At 33.9% G+C, this 16,144-nt stretch overlaps 1 protein-coding gene across 1 annotated transcript; it reads left to right on the top strand.

Annotated features, from left to right (window-relative positions):
* Positions 5,972 to 7,973, top strand: LOC109703580 (transcription factor MYB36-like). Its single transcript, XM_020224244.1, has 3 exons — positions 5,972 to 6,238; positions 6,500 to 6,629; positions 7,073 to 7,973. Exons 1-3 carry the CDS (start codon positions 6,103 to 6,105, stop codon positions 7,788 to 7,790), a joined length of 984 nt encoding a protein of 327 aa, XP_020079833.1. The 5' UTR covers positions 5,972 to 6,102; the 3' UTR covers positions 7,791 to 7,973.

Below are 16,144 nucleotides of genomic sequence, written 5' to 3'. Positions count from 1 at the left end.
GATAAACTCTGTGTGCTATGCAGTGGCAGTCAGTAGACCATTGACCATTTATTCGCTACCTGCATATACTGTAAACAATTGTTATTGTGTGTATTGTCAATGAATGATTATCGGAACAACTATAGATCTAGAGAGTTCGAGAATTGTGGAATAGCTAGGTTGATGGTCACTCGGTGTAGAAAGAAGGGTCGTACTGCACTTGTAATTACTTAGTAGGCGTTTGGATAGAAAAGAAAAATGTAACATTTTGTATTAAGGGTAACAAACTTCAGCATGTACTTGTAATAATTTGATGGAATTGTACATGGGCTGAGTTTTGTAGGTAATCTTGGGATCTATTTCTTTTCTTATTATTTCTTGACTTTTTTGGATTTACTTTTTGTACTTTTGCGGCCTAGTTGCATCACATAGTAGCTGTTAATTTATTTCCTAATGAATTATTCAACTTTAATTTCTCATATCTATCATTTAGAATCTGTTAAAGTTTCATCAATCCATTACCTCCTCTACTCATATCTCTTCTCTTGATGCTAGCTTGTCCATTGATTAATATGCATTTCCATATATAAAAGAAAAAGTATTAAGACTCTTTATGAACCTTTTCCTTCAAAACACCAATCTCTGTGTGTGTGTGTGTGTGTGTGTGTGTAAAAGTGGTTGTGCAAATCTTCTTTATTAAGAGAGGAAACTAAAAACGAGAGTTTTCTCCAGTAGTTATTGCTCATAGAGTCAAAGATGGTGACGATACCACCATTTCCGCAAGGATATGTGAACTGTTTTTAATTATTTGTTATCAGATCATTAGTACTACTTAAATTGGTGTAAAGGTCCTTGTTTAATTAATAAAAGATTCTGCTATAGAATCATGCATATAAATATTGCAGCATTTAAAGATTACTGTCCCGTCAATACAACTCACCTTAGATGTACACCCTTTATTTTACTTTTATTTTATATGATGTGAATTAACCTATTTGTATATGTATGTTGCCATGCATGGCCTTGACCCTTGCTAGGTTTACTAAGTCCATGCCACCCACTAATTTAAATAATATACGTACACTGTTTCCTGAATATGAACACAGTAGTATTTAATTATTCAAATGAAATGTGTGTATGTACAACTCTGTCAAGTGATTCTCTATTGAGCTGTGATCCACGCGAGTTCCCAACATTATGACATAATTTTGTACTTATAGTGAGAATTACACTATAATTTGACACAATTGTTTTGTTTTTTTATTAGAAAGAAAGACAACAAGCTATTCATTTTTTTTTATTTTTTATTAGAAATCAACTCAGCTATAATAATATAAAGTAATTAAAATTTAAACTTGAAATCTCGAATACTAATCATTAAGTTTTTAGTAACCTGTGGTAGGTATACTGTTTGTAATTTGATGCAATTATTAGTTCCGAATTTGTTACATATTTTGATTAACTTACTATCTTAACTAGCCGTTAAAAATAAGCTATACAACCTAGCTAGTGTTACGTCTCTATCATCTGCGAATATGAGAAGGGAAAATGGATGATTAAACTGTAAAATAAGCATTAACCAACAACTTTTTTGTTAAAATCCTAATAAACTATGTTATGTATAGGTCGTTCGCTGTATATCAAGTACCACACAGCTTACATATGAATTAGACATTTTGTAGCTTAGTTTCCCATGATTAGTCGAATAATACTCTTGATTATATGCAGAGTTTGGGAACACTTAATTTCGACGGAGTACAATCAAACTATATATTGCAGGACACATGCATCAATCTAACAGTATTCATATACCTAAGTTTTAAGATCTTTTGCTTGACTAGTTGATTAGTTTTTACTTAACAATGCGCACTCTTATTTTTTTACTTTGTGATCATCACCAACTTTTGTTTTCTTTTTCCACATAGGACTAATTTTTTAAAACCCATAAAGATCGATAGTTGACTTGCATGGCACTAGGATTTAGTTGTTAAGCTTTCACCATCCTTACTTGGATACCATCTCAATTGATGACGAGGGATATTGTTTATCAATCATTGCCCATCTATTTAGATCCACATATATAGATTATTACCTTTATCACTAAAAGTGACAATAAGAAAATTTTTTAAAAAAATGTAATACAACACAAGTTAGATCTCTTCGTTCAAATGGCGCTCCTATTACTCAAATAAAAAACGAGTACACGGCTTTTGTCACATATATACAAGATGGTGATTAATATAGTAGCCATGCATCTAGGACATGAGTTATTTTACTGCTGCTTCACTCTATGCACAGGTTTTGTCGTTTATCGTCCTTACGCAAATAAAGTAATTTTAGATCATCATTGATTAACTTAATTAATTAAGGGTGCCTTAAGAATATATATATTTTGTCAAGAATATTATCTAGTGGGACAGTTAAATAATCCATGCATGAGTACTGATAAGATTCCTCTATGCCAAAGAAGAAGTAAACATCGATCTATGGAGACTAATCATCGCAACTTTCCATTATCGATCGATGTCGTAGACATTTTTCATGGTTAAACTATATATACAACCTATAGTTCTTTTTCTAGTATATCTTAGTTGATAATTTAGCATTCTTAGCCGTGCATTAGAACTTGGCCTTGGTAAAAAAATTACCACATGCACCCAGTGTATCGATGCAACATTTGTATTGTATTCAATAATTGTCGGTCCGTATATATCTTGAAACCAAAATGTGATCCAATACAGGTGATCCAAAATATATATCAGCAGGGCTAATATATGTTATCCAAAAAATCGATCTGATGGGGGATGAGCCATGTACATTTTTAACAAAACTTTTAAGCAGTTCAAAGAGACAACTGAACTTTTTTCTTGTTGAATATAGAAGTAGTCTAAAACGTGGACTGGAATAGAAGATTATGTATACAATTTAACATCACATGAATCAATACAGGTTAGTTGTGAAAAATATAAAGCTGTTATAAAACAATGAATATATCTATAAGTTTTATATACATATTACTACTAATGACTTTTACTCGGATCCTAAATCAATAGCATGCTGTGATGTTTACTTGCTCTACTCTGATTAATTAAAAATTAGTACCTGCCATACTAGCTAGGTGAGTATACATATATATGTATGCATGAAAGTAATTTTTCAACCCCAGAAATTCAAAGGAGAAGGAGACCATGCTTGAGAGACTCGTTCTTAATTATGACCCGGCCATCTTTTATATATAGTAACAATATTATTATAGGTTGAGACTTCGGAATGGGTACATGACATTTCCTTGTGCTGGACTAATATATATATATATATATATATATATATATAGAGAGAGAGAGAGAGAGAGAGAGAGAGAGAGAGAGAGAGAGAGAATGTGACTGGAATATTAATATCTAGTAATAGTATGAGAATAGTATTTGTTATTTATTTTTTTACAATTAGCCACTAGGGTTGAATAGTGGTAGGTGAAATAGTAATAATTTAATGATGAAAATATAAATATATAGTAAACATCATTTATATATTATCAATAGGATATTAGTATTTTAGTACTAACTCTTTTTAGTGCAAATGACAAAAGGCTTGGTGTTTGGTACCCGAGATCTCAAGTTCGAATCCTCTTTTAAAATAAAAATAATATGCTAGTTCAACTCTCTCTCTATATGTAGCTAGTTTTAAGGATATAAAAATTATATTTGCTCAATGGCTCTTTGATATGAATAAAGAAGATATAAGAAAAAAAAAAAAAGGAAAAGAAACGCAAGCCACTATTGCACGCATGGGTCAATTAATAAGAGACATACGCATGCTGAATTGGATTGAACCATACTTTTTTTGGTGAACCTATTTCCGGCGTTTGTGTAGGTACGTATAAATAGATTTTTCACCTTCAAAAAGTAGAAGAAGAAGAGTTTAAATAGATTTGTATGTATTGCGTGTAAGAACGAGGAAGGGAATAATGTCTTTAGTGCAATGATTATGATCCACAAGCAACTGTCACTGGCCAATAAAAAACATGGCATTTTAGATTTGTTGTATCAAGTCAAAAAGCTCAAGAGTACATATTTGCTTTCGAAGAAAAAGTCAAAAATAATCCGACATTTTTCCAATAAATACAGTTCAGAAAACAATTTTTTTTTGAAAAATAAACAGATAAATAAAAGTCTAAATTAAGCAGTTCATTTTTTCCTTATTATATATATATATATATATATATATATATATATATATATATATATATATATATATATATATAAGAATACAGCATAAATTCTATTAAAATTTTATGGAATAAAAAAATGTTGTAATAAAATTTCATAGACTGTTCTATAGTTTTCTCGGTGAAACCTTTAAGTTATAATGAATGAATGTAATTTTTAAATTTAGAAGTAATGAAAGTTAATTAGATTATGGAATTAAACTATATACTGAGTTTGAATATGCTATGTATACAACCTGGAAAATGCTGTAGGATTGCAATCTATAATCCAAGGATTGTAATCCTAATCGATGACCCTTTTTGGGTTTTAGTAATAACAAAAGAGGGATCTAATTATCAGACTGGTGGAGAAATCTGAACTCTTGAATGATAGAGTTATAATATATCCAAAAGTAATTATAGTGCTAGCGCTGCTCAATTCAAAATGCACTGTAATGTGTGCAATTCATCTTATCTTTTGGTTAGACTACTAGGACATCTATGCTAATGCACAAGAGCAACGAAAAAATGAGTTGGTTATAAGAAGGATAATATTCTTATCAACTGTAGTAATAATATTAAATTAAGTAATATATACTAGATTTATAATACCAAAGGGACTATAATATTATAACAAAGTATTAGGTGTGCTCTATAAAGGCTACATGCATCGATCTATGTAGAACTCATAGGCTGTGATTCGGGAGGTGTCCCTTTTGCGAATGAGTGCCCCACCTGGCTTTTTCTCTTGTTTGTTTCATTACTCACCATTACCTGATCCCCAGTGACAGGGAAAGAAGATGCAGTGAAGTAGATAATAGATGCAATAGAACCTCCAAAAATGTAGGGATTAATTACTTTATATATTTATACATATGAATACGTGTAGATGATATATGGTGAGTCTATTTTGAGCTCCGAGACTGATCATACAGCTCCAGCTGGAAAGAAATTGTTTCCTGGACCCAGTGCATTCGTACATCTGTGCACCTTATATATTATATCTATTCATCTTTTTACGCGGTCATGGTATAATTAGTACCATCTAACTTTTGATAATATCCCTAAGCTTTTTTCTTACTAGATTGATTGATCTTGGGAAATGATAGGCCATAGAAGTGAGTGTAAATTTTTACATCTTATTCATCCAAGAGTAAATTTTTTCTCACTAACTTTGTCAATCTTTTCTTCTAATTAGGAAAGTTTAAAGAATAGGATGAGAGAGTGTAAAATCTATATTTTACTTTTAGATATAGAAGTAGCATTTTTTTTTAATATCATATCAAAACGTATCATAAATTTTGTTTGTTCCAATATATATATTACATTTGCCATTTAATGGCATAATTGTTATTTGTTATCCTCTTATCTTTTCCTACTATTATTTATTTTAGTGGCGCATGTAATTTGACTCATCACCTTATTTTTAACATGCATGTCAATAAAGTGTTAAAATTATTTTCGAGTTGCTTTATTTAAGATTAATCTTTTGTACAACACTAGCACGTTGATAGAAAAAACATGCCGCCCTTTTGAACTATTGGCTCAGAAGAATGAGATGAGACTAGGGGTGGAGATAGGAATGGACATGGATGTATAGTGCACAGAACACTGATGCACCAGGCGCACGCTCAACACTGTATTACCCCGGCCAGGAATACTGATTGGAACTAGACAGGCTATCCTTTGACTTCTTTGACATATCCATATCCATCTCCTTTCTTTTCAAATATACCTCTGTGTTGTCTCTCTCTCATCTATCTCTCTCTCTCTCTTTCTCTCTCTCTCTCTCTCTACATGTGTTGTGTCCTAAAGGACGAGTCTTCTTCTCCTTCTTCTCCTCCTCCTAAAGGGCATAGCACAAAGCCAAAAGGGCTCGGAAGGGGGAGAGGAAAAAGGGCAAAGGATTCAAAGAAGAGATGGGGAGGGCTCCTTGTTGTGATAAGGCTAATGTGAAGAAGGGGCCCTGGTCTCCAGAGGAAGATAGGAAGCTCAAGGAGTACATAGAAACATATGGCACTGGTGGGAATTGGATTGCTCTCCCTCAAAAAGCTGGTAAGGTAGAGAGAGAGAGAGAGAGAGAGAGAGAGATTTAGCAGATTTTTCTTTTTCTTTTTCGTTTTTTTAACTTTGATCTTACTTTCTCTCCATGTATCATATCATAATATTGCTTAGTACTGATGCTTAACTGAGAGAGAGAGAGAGAGAGAGAGAGAGAGGGTCTGTTTCAATCTCTGTTTCATGGGTAAGGGGTATCTGATTTTCTTCTTCTTCTTCTTCTTCTTCTTCTTCATTTTTTGGGTTTCAATTCAACAGGATTAAAGAGATGTGGGAAGAGCTGTAGGTTAAGATGGCTAAACTATCTGAGACCCAACATAAAACATGGGGACTTCTCTGATGATGAGGACAGGATAATTTGCAACCTCTTTGCTAGCATTGGAAGCAGGTGAGGTGACTCGATCTAGTCCACACCTTCCACTAATATCTAACTATCCTTTCTTCTTCTTCTTTTTTCCTGTCACTATATTTTCCCTTTTAGGGTGCACTTACTCCATTTAGTTTTGATCCCCTTCCTTTTCATTCACTACTTTCTTTAATTGGTTTGACCCCCTCACTTTTCATCCAGTTTTGGTACCAGGCACAGGAAATGGAAACCATTTATATTTGGAAAAGTCTGCATGAAAGAACAAGGATATATCTTCCAATTTTAGATAATTTATCCATTCATATACTCATCATATATATACTGTATATATATATATATATATATATATATATATATATATATACATCATATAAAAGCTCCTGAAATATTTATTAGGGTTGGTGTTTTATTCCAAAAGATTTTGAAGTGATAATGGCTTTTGTACCCTTCCTTTTCAAGTGCAGGTGGTCCATCATAGCAGCCCAGCTTCCAGGAAGGACAGATAATGATATCAAGAACTACTGGAACACAAAGTTGAAGAAGAAGCTCATGGGGTTCCCACCAAACCAAAGAAAGCCCAACCAGCTTCAGCAGCAGCACAAGCAGCAGCAGCAGCAGCATCAGTTTTTCTCTTCTACTCTAGAAAGCACTTCTCCATTCTCACTCCCACCAAGCCTAGAAGGAATGCCTGCTGCACTCTCACCCTATCTCACAAACCCTAGCACCACCACCACCACCACCACCACCACCACCACCACTTTTTCATCACCCACCCCTCTTCAAATTGGCCCTTTAATGCCTCAGTTAAAAGAAAGTGGCAGCAATCTCCTCATCTTTGGTGGTGATCAAAGTTGCAGCTCATCAGATGGGAGCTGCACCCAGATACACTACGGGAGTGGGAGGGACATTGAGTTTGATCTCTTGAATATTAGTGCTGGTGATCATCAGCAAGTGAGCTTAGAGAGCTACCTCTTCAATGGAGTGGAAGATGCCCAGAAGCTATTACTAATTAGTGGTGGTGGTGGTGGTGGTGGTGGTTGTGGTGGTGCTTCATTCGAGTACAACTATCCTGAGGAGATTAAGCCTATAGTTGGTTCAGGTAATAATGGGTGCAATAGCCTCTATCTTAATGACCCAACAAGTGGATGCATCAAGAACCAAGGGAAGTACCTGTACTTCTGAGTGTAATTAAAATCTCATGAATATTTGCTTTTCCCAGAAGCCAATGGTTGTTTGTGTGTTGTGTCTCTCCGAGACAGAAAAGGCTTTTGATAGTACATGAGCTTGGAAAGAGAGAGTGTGTGTATGTGAGTGTGTGTTGCCTTTTCTTGTGTGCACTATTAATTATTTCCCTCTTTTGTGATATGATGTCTCTGGTCATAGTGTTTTGTGGGGGTACACTCGTTTCTGTTTCTTCTCAGAATTCAAACCCTGTTAAGAGTGTTTATGATCAGTGAGAGAAGAACCACCACTCTCTCTCTCTCTCTCTCTCTCTAGATCTCTCTCTAGATCTCTCTCTCTCTCTCTCTCTCTGTAGATCTCTCTCTCTCCCTCTCTCTCTCCCTCTCTTATTTTTCTTTTTCTTTTTTTTGGAGAAATGTTATTTTCGATCTTTGCATGCTTGAGCTCTAAACCAGTCAAGCCTTCGATGAGTGGGAGGCTTTAATTGGACTTTGTGGATTAAGCTTGGGGGTTAGGTATAATTGCATCATCCATCCCTTTCTTTCTTTGATTCTTCTTTTTATAAGCTTTTTTAATTTAGATTCTTAATATTTATTGATTGATTTAATTCGATCTCTCTTTTATGAAAGAAAAGTTAGCTTTTGTTGTTAAGGTTTAGTGCTGATGCGAAAAATATGATTGTATGCTAGGGGCCATCTAGGTACTGAGATTTTTTTTTATGTTGGTATATATATATGGAAAAAATACAATTTTGTATTTACATGGTAATTATATTTTGATTAAGTTGATTAAGAAATTGGGGAACAATACATAGTACGTACTACTAGCTAGCTAGCCCTATTTAATTACGGAATAATTATATACAACTCGAGGATGTTTTTTTTTTGCTTAATTATTTCATTTAATATTAAGATTAGAGAAGCTGGGAATAGGTATCACATGGAGTAGTGAAGCTGCAGCGCAAGAAGCGTGTCGTGTCGTTACATATTTTATGTACAGATACTAATAATAAATGTATTATGCACTTAGTTTTGTAACTGAGATTCGCTACGTTTCTGAGGCTATTGAATATTCTACTACTCAGTTATAGCTCTGAGTAATCCCCAAAATAAAAGCATTTACAAACAACCAAGTATATATGTCAGATGCTTGTCCCTAGGCCACAACAAATCCCCATACAAAGGGTGAATTTGGTCTCTTTTGGTTTTAATTGGGTCTAAATTAATCAATGTTGTTGTAGTTAATTAATTATCATGGCTCATTCACGTGTGAGACATAGAATTGGTGTTTTACTTTTACTGGATATTTAATAAGCCCCCTAAATATAGATGTTGAAATTAAAGGGGAATTAATTTTGGCAGGAGGATAACCTTTAATTTCCTTTAAAAGCTTACAATATTTTTACTAGAGAAAGATATAAGATCAACTTAAAAAAAAACAAATGAAACTAGTTCAAGTGTAACATTTTGGAGGAATCAAGTTTGATTAAGTAGCTAGTGTTAAATGTTAATGGTATTTCATTGAAGAGAGGTCCTTGTTTAAGACAAAAGCCAACCCAAAAAAAGGTCTCAAAATCACAATTTACGACTCGAAAATGACTAAATTATTACCTCATTTATTAATTACCAGCATATAGCACATACAATATGTTTATATGTACCTAACATATTATTTTTAGTCCTCATCAAGCCGAAGTTGATCACGGTACGTAACGCGCGTCTACTCAAAATAGAAATTAAGATTTGAATTTTAATATCAGGTACAGCAAGGACCATTTGTTATGGTTTGAATTATGAATAGATCAACTATTTTTTCAAACCTTTAATTTTGCAACACCATTGTTTAGAGGACTGACACAGATATATTACTAGTTGTTAATTTGAAAAGTGTATACATGTTTCTTCTGGGAAAGAGAGAGGAAAAAAGAAGAAGAAGATGATGTTTGTGGATAGAACCTTTCAATCTTTGGATGGTGTTTGATATAATAATGTAGTTGGACAAGTGAAAATTAGAATAGTGCATTAATTGAATAGGTCAGTCAAAATATATATACATAATGCCTATTGAAATGATAATTAATCTTCCTTGCTGATGAGTGAGCAATATTGTATGCCAACATTTTACTGTAATTAAAAGTTCTCAAATCTTATGAACATATCATATTGAGCTTACAATCATAGAATATAATATAGAACTTGCGCAGGGCATCTTAAATAGTACAACACCAACATACTTTAGCTAATAAGATCGATCGCAATCAATTAATAAATGGCCACTTAGACCTAACTAAGGGAAAAATGACACCACTGCTATATTTTACCACCTTGGGGTTGCTGTCCTGATTTTGATTATTAGAGCTTGTTGTTAGGCATGATAGGAATTTGGCATGTCACAGCTTAATTATGCTACTCATTACAAAAGACATAAATAGTGATGTACAGTTGTTTGCGGTTATTAAATCGCATAATAAATCACCCTGTGTCTTATAGTCAAAGTAAAAAAAGTTATTCAATCTCATTAGATCTCATGACCAGATGACATATGTAAGTGTTGGAAGTTTGTTTATAAAAAATGTTCTAAATAGCGTGTATAAAATATAAACTACAGCAATGTTCTACTCCAAATTACGAATCTCTGTACACACACCAACCAATACTTCTACGAGTCAAGGGGATCCATATGTACACAACCACTTGAAGAACATAAGATTTTAAATTGACATATGCCATTAATAATGGTTAACGGTAACGGAATCCCTACCAAGAATAGTTCCAAGAATCCGACGAAGAACTATGCTGAGCTCTCGACGTACGATCATTGGCCCACGAGCTATTAGGACCACGATTAACCAAAAAAAATTATGTTAAAATTATAAAATCCATTGACCTCTCATTGTCTTTTCTCTAGTTTTTTTTTAATTAAGGATTAGTTTGATGCTTTGCCAGCTACATATCGTACATTTGTTTCCTCTCGTTTTTCACACAGCAGGGCTCTAAGTATACTACCAATAATTTGTGACAAAACGCATTTAATATCATATGGCATAGGTCCAAGGTTTGCATTTAATTAGAAGGATAATTTTCACCAATAAAAATATATACACATATACATATATTTTTTCACCAAGAGGTTAATATTGACCACATAGTCAAAAAGTTAGTTGGGGGTTAGGCCATGATACTACAGTTTCAATGTAGTAGGAAATCCTAGTCTTTCTCATGATTATGTCATTAACTAACTTAGAGATTGTTGGGGACTTTTTGCCTCTTCCTTGAATATCTTATTATGTTTCATTTTCCTTGCATTGGTGACGTATGAAAGCACAGTAACGCTTCAATCAATCTTATTTTATTTTAATAAGGTTCTTTTTCTATTAGTAGGATCATGAAGTGGATATTTTGTCGCATTACCATGCATCATTGTTTCAGTTGAAATATATGGACAAATTATTATGATCTTTATAATTTCTTGTGATCCTGTTGTTAAGTCCTTCTCAATTTCTCTTTCGTTCTGAAGAAAGTGAAACATAAACTTTTAAATTTTTTTTAAAAACACACCTGTAGTCCAATATATAGGTAATAGTTTATTCAAAATATTATCTTTTAATTTTGAATTGATTTTTATTATTAGTGTGTGAAAAGGGCAAGTTGATTAGGGCCCAAATTTTGTGTCTCAGGCTTAATTCGGCTTTTTGATGCCCTATATATCATGCAATGGTCTATTAAAAGGGTAAACTGATAGTATAGTTAAATTAAGGTAAAAATGTATAGAACTTATCTGAATTGCTATAGTTTGTTTTGATTTGATGTATCTAACCTTTCAGTTCGTTCCATTTATTTTGTTTGATAATTCTTGATTAAAATATAGGCTTATTTTATTTTAATTAATGAACTTATAATCACGTACTAAACATTTTCAAAGGTGAGTTAGTCCGATCAAAATGAGTGATTATTTAGATGCAGTCAAATCACTGTCTCATTAGAAAAATTCAACTATTCCAGCAAATAATGCGAATTACCGAACACGACCAACATAGGATAAACAAGTTTCTGACAAACATCAATTTCGCACTGTAAATTGAAAGCTCTTTCTGATGAAAAATAATAACATGTTCTGACCGACCATCCCTAGAGCAAGTGGCAAAGGACTTGGTGGTTGGTACCCGATACCCAAGTTCGAATCCTAGTTGATTCATATTTCCAGCTAAGTTTATTTGTAAATAAAATAAACGAAGCGGGTACGTAGCGTGCTACCTATCTCTCAAAAAAAAAACAAAAATAAATAAAAAAAAAAACATGTTCTGTATCAGTGATCAGTTTGGATGAGCACTTCCTTTTCACCAGCATTATTAATTTCTCTCTGTTTATTAGAAGTATTATAATGAACCATTAGCTCAATCAAATTGCAAAACAATAGCTGTTGCAAATATGCAGACGAAATTAAAAGCATTTAACATTATCAGGTACAACAAATTACGAAGTCGAAGAGAACAAAATAAAAACCAATCATCATTCATCAGTAACATGTACGTGGCAGAAATAATCAATTTTTGAACAGATTGAAAGATTCTTCAGAAGTAAGTTTAAAAAAAAAAAAGGGCACAAAAATTTGGACCATTTCTCGATTTGTGCGTGTCATCCTTGCGCAGGGGCCATGCTAATCTTCTCTGTATCGTTCCAATTTTATCGGATGTCTCCGAAGAGACAATCATAGGCAACAGAGAATCATAATATAGTTCCAAAACGAATGAGCACAAGCGATGTGGGATGAAACGCTACGCATCTTATGGGCCCAGTTTACTGGGCCTGATTTACTGGGCCTAATATGACAAGGGTACAAAAGTAGGCCCTAATTCAAAATTTAGGCCCATAGTTTGGACAAGCCTACAACAAAAACGGCCCACTCTGCAGTAGCCCGATAAACATCATCTATTGCGCTTTAATGCTAAAATAAAATAAAATAAATCTATCAAGTAAAGAGCGTGCTTAGTATGCAAAAGTACTATTTGAATAGAGTTTTTTGAAAAGTCATTGAAACATTTTCTTTACCAAATCACTCCAACAAAGTTGCTTTTCATAATGGAACAGATGATTTAGAAGCCAGGTTGTGAGTATTTTCTATTAGATCGATCAGCACCACGTAATCTCTGTTCTATTGTTTAATGATTTGAACTCTTATCTTCAACTAATTTCGCTATCTTTTCTGTTTATTGCACGGACGTGGCATGATTTTTCTGTTTATTATACGGACGTGGCATGATTTATCTGATCTCCGTAAGCACGGCCCCTGTAATAATGTTTGCGTCCGTGGGGGCCGCGCGCATTGAATCTCCATACTAGAAAAGGCTGCAACTGCTTTGTTTTTTTTGACAAAACGGCCCCAACCCCCTGCTTGCTGCTGCTCCTTTCAAAGCATGGGGCAGCCCACGATGACCCAGTTCCAGCTAATTACGGAAGCTTCATGAGCATGCTCCAGGTTGGCACGTGTGGGGGGGAGCACACACGTGCGCCACTGCTATGTTGGGCCAATCCCCGTTCGTTTACGTTAACCATGCACTCCATTGGCTACTCTCCTGGATTCGCGCATAAATGCTTTCTCACTGTCCCTGTGACTCTCTGAGCAAAAAGTTGAAGTATCTCTCTCTCCATATATTTATATAGTAGGGTTACTATACTTTTATTTTATAGAGCCTTTTGTATTTATAAATTGTTTTGATGATGAAGCTTCTGAATCGACGATTCATTCTGTTAATTATAATTTAGAATATTTGAAACTTCCAAAAAATACATTTCGTAAGTTTTCAAAATCATAATAAAATCCATCGAGCAAGCATAAAATGAACGGTCAAAATTAAACGACATTCTAAAAATAGATGATTGGATCCTTTAATTTAGGATCGGAGTTATTGATCTTTATCTAGATAGTAAATACAATTTTCTATTAAAAATTTAACCGATTCCGATTATTTTACACCGTTAAATTTACAAGTATCTCAAACCGACAGTTAAAAATTGTCAATTTTGAAATCTTTTGATTATAAGGTAAACAATGTCAAGACATTATAAAATTTGATTTTTAGAAGTTTTAAATGCTTTGTGTAAGGTTTAACGGGCGGTATGGATCGTTGATTCGAAAGCTCTACTATAAAAAACGACTTATGAGTACAAAAGCGATGGTACTCATAAAAATATAATAACCTATGAGTCTAAATAATCATAGTAAATAATGGCTTAAGTTACTTGTCATAATGCTTTAAGGAAGATAATAAAAATGTGTGGATGCAGCAGCGAATGCAGGCAGTTTAAAGTGACTTTAGTAATTTGTCGAGTTTTTTTTTTTTACGTGCATGCGGAATATTTAATTTGCGGGCATGCATGCATAGATACAGTTATAAACTTTTCTTTCTTATTGTTTTTAGATTTTTTTTTTTTTTGTTACATCAATCTTTTCATATGCTATCTGTGTATATGTTTCTTTCGTATTTCTCCTTTTGGAGTTAAGAAGATTGAAAGAAAAATAGGCACTCATGGTATAGTAAATCAGTGCTTTCTATATTTATCTTTTTAATTTCTGTGCCAACTTTTTATTAGCTTATAATAATAGTTCATATGTAAAATGTTTTTTTTTTTTTTTACTTGTGAACTTACTAGCTAGATTCCGAGGACTCATCCATGGAAGGCCACAGAAAATGGATTAATTCATCAATTTACTCCCTACATATCTTGGGATGCATGTGGGCATGCATATGGTTGGTGGGGTGTTTCCATCACAAGGCCATAGGGGAAAACAATGTGTGAGTTGGAAAAGTGTTAAATGGATCAAAGTTGCACCTAAAAGGACACTTGGTGCAAGCCAATTTGTGAGCCCACCCCACATGAGATCATGGCCTTGTATCCTACATATCCTCACCCAAATTATATATGGACCATTGAAAATTGGGTCACCCTTGTATGCATTTGGTAGGTAGTTAATTCCTAGGTCTCTTTTCTACATAAAGGGAACCTTCCATCTTTCTTATCTTCTTCTCTCTCTCTCTCTCTCTCTCTCTCTCTCTCTCTCTCTCTCTCTCTCTCTTTTGCTCTTTTATCCTTGGTCATGAGATGTGCAAAATAATGTCATACAACCCATCAAGCATATGCTGGAGGGAACTCAAAAAAGTTTCTATAAATCATCATGTGATGTTCCCCTCTATGACTTTGGGGTCAAATTTTTTGGCATTAGCTAATTAAAAGGCTATAGAGCAATTGGTCTTGCTCCAGAGAGATTGAAAGAAGGAAAATAGGCATTGAGGAGATTGATTAATTGCTTTGTTCTCAATTAATGCTTTTACTTTTTTATCTTTTAAGCTCCACCTCATTGGCCCACCTTCAATAATAAGATTCTACATACATATGAGAGAGACGAAAGAGTTTTGCTTAGCTTTCACCGCTTCTTTTATTAATTATCTACTATCGTCACTCTTTCTATGACAGAAGCAGAAATTTTAAAAAATAAAACTAAAAGCAATAGTAAAAAGGAGATTTTTCAACTTTTTATGCAGATAGAAAGAAACTGTTGAAGAACTTTTGAAAGAGAAATTAACCACTTCATTCATTACGAAAAATATATCTATAATAATAACTCTTAAACAACGCTGCACCCTATAACTAAGCCAAATACCCCATACTGAAAAAGCAAAGAGATTGAGGATAAAACATAAGAAGAAGAAGAACATCGCACATGGAACGGACGGAAAGGCCCCTAAGGGCTCGTTTGAAGGTGCACCACTTGGTGGCCACATGGGGAGACCAAACCCCACCACTTGACCAATAATCACCCATCATTGTGTACAGTAAACACACTTTTTGTCATTAGAGGGAGTGAGGTCAAACCATAATTGCAACTTAATTAAGCCCTCCACTAATTAATTAACTCGTGTCATCATCTACTTAATGTTTAATCATGAAGGGACTTTTGAAAAGCTTATTAGCTCATCTTTTCCATTGGCTTTGAAGGGATGAGATGTTCCCCCCACACTACTTTGAGGTGGGGAGCATATTGATGGATGACCATTTTTGTCCATTGCCATGCTTACCATGGGAATATATAGGCTTACTCATGGCATGGCTTTAACATTTATTGGGAGTAGGAGCTAAATAAAGCAATATGAGGTCTAATGATGCTGTTGAGGAACAAAACACTAGCATGGTCTCTCTAATCAAGTTAGCCCTTGAGGGAGGCAAAACCAATTCATATTTATTTATTCGGTTGGTTCATGGAACAAACAATGTGAGATGTGGAGGAAAACTTCTATATGATTCTCGTTTGGTAAACATATGTTAGTGGGCCTAACATATTATTGAAATTGTACTAAA

This window comes from Ananas comosus, linkage group 25 (genome assembly GCF_001540865.1).
Source record: "Ananas comosus cultivar F153 linkage group 25, ASM154086v1, whole genome shotgun sequence".
Classification (NCBI taxonomy): Eukaryota; Viridiplantae; Streptophyta; class Magnoliopsida; order Poales; family Bromeliaceae; genus Ananas; species Ananas comosus.
Note: the sequence above shows the minus strand (reverse complement) of the source record. Positions and strands in the feature narration are given on the sequence as shown.